A 5,145-nucleotide genomic window follows, 5' to 3' on the forward strand; every position below is an offset into this window, starting at 1 on the left:
ATTTTTAAAAAGACACAAAATGACAGTAAAAATTAATTACTTTAAGAAGAACCAAAATGACCAAAAAAAGACACAGACTTACCTAAAAAGACACAAAATTATTTTAAAAAAGACACAAAATTATTTTAAAAAGACATAAAATTACCAAAAAAAGACAGAAAATTACTAAAAAAAGACGCAAAATTATTTAGAAAAAGACACAAAATGATTAAAAAAGACACAAAATTACCAAAAAAACACACAAAATTACCAAAAAAAGTAATTAAAGGGACCTTCCACACAACACGGTAAAGTGCCATTCATATAAAACTCACATTAAACTTTCATATCAAGGTGGGGGCCACAAAATATCATCACGAGGGCTGCAATTGGCCCGCGGGCCGCGAGTTGGAGACCCACGATATAAACTATTTCTCTTTCTGACATATAATAGTGCGGTGGATGAGTACAACACACTATGATAATAGAGTATATATGTGTTGTTCACAGTGTGACGGTGGTTAGAAGATTATGTTTGCGTATATAAGAAGGGATGGGAGGATTTAGTGTCGTATTGATTGTGTGTTTGGGAGCATTTACACAACATATTCCCTCATAGTGAGCCGTGCATTGCTAATATATTGAGCATATAGTAAAATGCATGGGCTGTTATAAGGATGCATTCAAAGACTTTTGTCCTCCGCAGTTTTCGTGCAAACGGAACAGACTACTTTGTTCCAAGCGACCCACGGACGGACAGGGAGAGGAAGAGCCTCCATTTCTTCTTCTACACCACCTTTACTCCGCCTCTCAACTGTTCCTATAAGCTCAAACCCCCGATGGAGACCTTAAGATATCCGCTGATGTCATAAACAACATGCTACCTGTTTTTGACATCTTCATACTGAAGCTAAATACAAGGTGTGGGGGGGATATTTGAGATATTTTCTAGCGACCTGCCCAAAGGAAACCAGCAAAGGGCAATGGAGCACCACAAAGCGCGTATCCAGTATCTGCTGCATTCAACAGGATGTTGGTTTTCTCTAGCTTTAAGGGGTGAACAGGAAAAAGGCTGCACTGGGGGAAAATCCCTTTGAAATGTTTATGGTGTTGTCAATGCAAAGTTATTGTTGTTTTTTTCTGCATCAGCATTTTATCAAGAAGTTTGAAGGCACGTTAACGCCAAAATATGCCAATAACGTTGAGGTCAAAATGACATATTAGCAGCCATGCACAATCATTGTCATCAGTACAATAAAACACACACACACATTCCTATTTAGTGCATAAACTCTGACTCTGGATGTACAGTTTGGGTGTCATGCACATTGAATATAAGCGATATGAGGACTTACTTGCACAGTAGCCATCAGGAGCCTCCATTTCAAGTGCTGCAGGGAATAAAAAGAAAGATTACTGCAACACCTTCTGTAGAATTATGGTGTTTTTTTTTTACAAAATGCCTCTATTTCTTGTCTTGATTCGTAAATTGGAAAATCAAAAGTGTTTTTCAAAAGCTGTTCAGCCGGAACTCTGTGATTATAACAGCATGCAACAATGGTGTTCGCCCTCAGAGTTAACCTTGATCAGGTTTCGATACAAACACCCCCAACCGGAAGACTATTAATTAGTTTAAAATCATAATTAATACCTAAAATTCGAGGCTGCTGAGCAGCTTCACATGCATGAACTCCAGAGCTCTGAGGTGCATTTCAACAGAGACTCTGCTCTGTGCAAGTTTCTTATTCGAGAAGTGGTCACATATATTTAGCAAGCTACCCTATTAACTATTCTCAATGTGTTAACAGATAGTTTTAGTTTCATCTTCTCTCTGTACAAATGTTCCTGTAGAAGTTAAAGGAAAGATAAATCTTTTCTGCATTTTACACAATTACGGCTTGAGGCTTTTATTGAGTGTTTAATGATTCGATTGATTATGTAAGCCGTAGTCTTCTTGTTAAACAGGCAAACAACAATATATAAATGTACACATTCACTACAGTGACAGAGTGATGACTGTGTAGCTTTAAGTTAAAAAAATAGGGAAAATTCAATGATTTAATTCAGGTTACAGCTGAACTTTTTGTGCAAAACTGTGCCAAAAACACCTTAGACTGACCGAACAACTAACAAAATAAATAGAAATAAATCAAAAATCAAACACAAGTCATTCAACAGTGTAAAGATCAACTTTAAAACATGATTAACTTTAAAAACATGCTTAATTATTAAACCTTTATAGGTATGTTTAACATTTATCAGCATGTCGATAATACATGGTATCAACAGGGTTCTTTTAGGAAGTTCTATTCTCTTCTCTCTATCTTTATCCCTCGACTCTTTTTTATCGTTGTGTATCATATTTGTTAAAGTCAACACAGATAGCATAAGAGTAATATAAGTTATGAGGTATAATTTGGAATAGCAGTGCACTTCCTTGATGAACAAACAGCTTTCACTTGAAGAATAAAACTCACAAGATGTCATTGCAGGAACTTTTTTGGCTGAAAGGCCGAGTGGATGCACATCATTAGTCAGTTTCACTGGAATTGACTATGATGTAATAGCAGTTTACTGTCAAACAAAGATGATAGTTCAACTGACTCAAAGCCAAATACTATATCCTAAATGCTCTGAGCTCTTAATTCAGCCTCCCTCTGTAGCTTAATGGAGGAAACTTTACACTTTACAGTCCCTGAAAGTTTTAGAATCTGGTTATTTCCTCATGATAATAAAAAGTGAAACCTGAAAGCAAAACAAAGAACATGCAATATAGAGAAAAAGAACATCATATATATCATATATTTACCTTCAAGCGTCTCCAATGTGCAAAATTAGTTGGTGATTTCAGTCAAAGGACGGAGGGAGGGGGGTGCTGAGCGTCTCCACCTCCCTTTAGTGAGACAAAAAAAGTCAAAATTGACTATAAAGGTCCAGTGGGCTCTCACACAACACTACAAAAAGCAGTTTTTTCTTCAGGTGAGCATGTTTCAGCAGCAGTCCAATGAAAGGAACGTGTGATAATGATAAAACAGAGGAGCGCATCTACCGAATCCTACAGGTGTTGGTGCGTCAAAGCTCCTCTGCGCGCGTCCCGTCGACTTTTCCACTTTAAAAGCGACACCGTCCCACCGAGCTCTACACTCTGACTTGCGACATTTCTTCACAAGTCGCACAACTCAACTACGGCGCACTTTTTTTTTTTCTTTCTTTTCTTCTTTTTGTTACAGTAGGAACACTGAGAGAGAAAGGGGGGAAGACTCAACAAGTTGGTGAAGTGAAGGGAATGAAAGAGAGGGATGGATCAAACTGGATCCACCGGTTCCTAAGGAATTAGCCAGGGAGCAGCCGAGCTATGTTACACTTGGAAATCCGTGGGTAGGCTGAGCTCTAAAAGCTACCGTGGATCAGAGATGTGAACCAAGGTATAGAGCCTCACGAATGGGAATAAGATGTATAGTGGCACATAAACTGCTGCACGTCCACCCAGATCACAATATACCAATAATAATATGACAGAAAGTGCAGAAATTAAAACCTTTCTCGATTTATTTCCACACCACTTCCTAGTATAAGGACTTTGTGTCAGCAGAAATGCAATGAATGTGAGAATTGAACTGTATTTTGCAGACAGATCACATTGGAAACAATCAACCTGCAAAAAAAAAAAAAAATCGTAGAAGAAGAAGCTAGTTTGGTTCTTATTGTGGCACCGCGCTGTGTTTCTAGTGATTTTGTGGCTCTGGAGCTGACTGACAGCTGCAATTCAACAGGTTATCCGATCACCGCAGTCTACAGCACAGCACGGAACAGCACGGCACGGAACAGCCCGTCTGGCTCTCTCCATTCAGCAGACAGACGCTCCTTGTCTGCCTTTGCCGCAGACATGCGCCTCCAGCAGCCACTGCCAGTCGCATGATACTGAACAGTAAAAGCAGCGACAGTTAACACAGGAAACCGATTCATGTGCTAATTAATGCTCCCTCTCTCTCATCTCTCTTTTTTCATTTACCTTAAACACGCAGGAGTTTATATAATCCCATGAACTTGCACACTGATCCCCGACTCAATGTCTCGCTTTGGAATAGACTTCATTCTAGCCCGACATGCGCCATGCAGCGCGGACTGAAAGGTAGTTTGGTTCCGCAGCAGCAGCAACAGCAGCAACAGCAGCAAAGCAACAGTTGTTCAATCCACCACTGACTTCCTCCTCCATCTCCTCCGGCAGACAACCCGCCCGAGTTGCTATTCTGGGAAGTTGGTCTGACACAGAGAAACCGATCACAGAGTGTGGACCCAGACTGCCTCTCTGCTCGGCGATCGATTAGGTTACAAAGGGGGGCCTCTTATTTCTGAGGCTGCAGACAGCGTTTATTCCTGTGGCGACGAGAGCGTCACTGTCCTCCTGTACAAGTATTTCTATAGGGATAATAGTGCACCAAGGACACACAGCAGCCTATACACACTCACTATATGCCTTCTATCATGCAGATAATGTATGATGTTTCAATATTATATTGCTGTGGTTAAATAATGTGGCAAATTTGTGAGGAAATATTTTATTTTTTCTATAGGGATAATAGTGTACCAAGGACATACAGCAGCCTATACACTGACTATTATGCCTTATATCCTGCAGATAATGTGTGATGTTTCAATACTGTATTGCTGTAATTAAATAATGTGACAAATTTGTGAGAAAATGTGTACCAAGGACATACAGTAGCCTATGCACTCACTATATGCCTTGTAGAACCTGATAATGTAATAAATTCCCGATAATGTAATAAAAATCTGCACTTGAGACCATTGAAAATGTAATAAAACCTGATAATGTAATAACTTCCCGATAATGTAATAAAGTGCATTTCCCAATAATGTAATACACTTTTACCAATAATGTAATAAAGTATGACATTAATGGGAGTTATTACATTATCAGGTTAGCCTTCATTTCGCAAGTCCTGATAATGTAATAATAATTTCTATAGGGATAATAGTGTACCAAGGATATACAGCAGCCTATACACTCACTATATGCCTTGTAGAACGTGATAATGTAATAAAACCTGATAATGTAATAACTTCCCGATAATGTAATAAAGTGCATTTCACAATAATGCAATACACTTTTTTACCAATAATGTAAAAAAGTATAACATTAAT

General features: G+C 38.7%; 1 protein-coding gene across 1 annotated transcript in view; it reads right to left on the bottom strand.

Annotated features, from left to right (window-relative positions):
* The window catches only part of ikzf2 (IKAROS family zinc finger 2), a 49,439-nt gene extending 46,278 nt beyond the window's left edge, over positions 1-3,161 (bottom strand). The window contains exons 1-2 of the mRNA XM_059343494.1: positions 2,789-3,161; positions 1,335-1,370 (exon numbers count right to left, since the gene is read on the bottom strand). Coding sequence (XP_059199477.1) covers positions 1,335-1,362 — 28 coding nt within the window. The 5' untranslated portion in view covers positions 1,363-1,370; positions 2,789-3,161. The remainder of the gene's footprint in view (positions 1-1,334; positions 1,371-2,788) is intronic.
* Positions 3,162-5,145: the final 1,984 nt, after the last annotated feature.

The sequence above is a fragment of the Centropristis striata genome, chromosome 10 (genome assembly GCF_030273125.1).
Source record: "Centropristis striata isolate RG_2023a ecotype Rhode Island chromosome 10, C.striata_1.0, whole genome shotgun sequence".
NCBI classification, from domain to species: Eukaryota; Metazoa; Chordata; class Actinopteri; order Perciformes; family Serranidae; genus Centropristis; species Centropristis striata.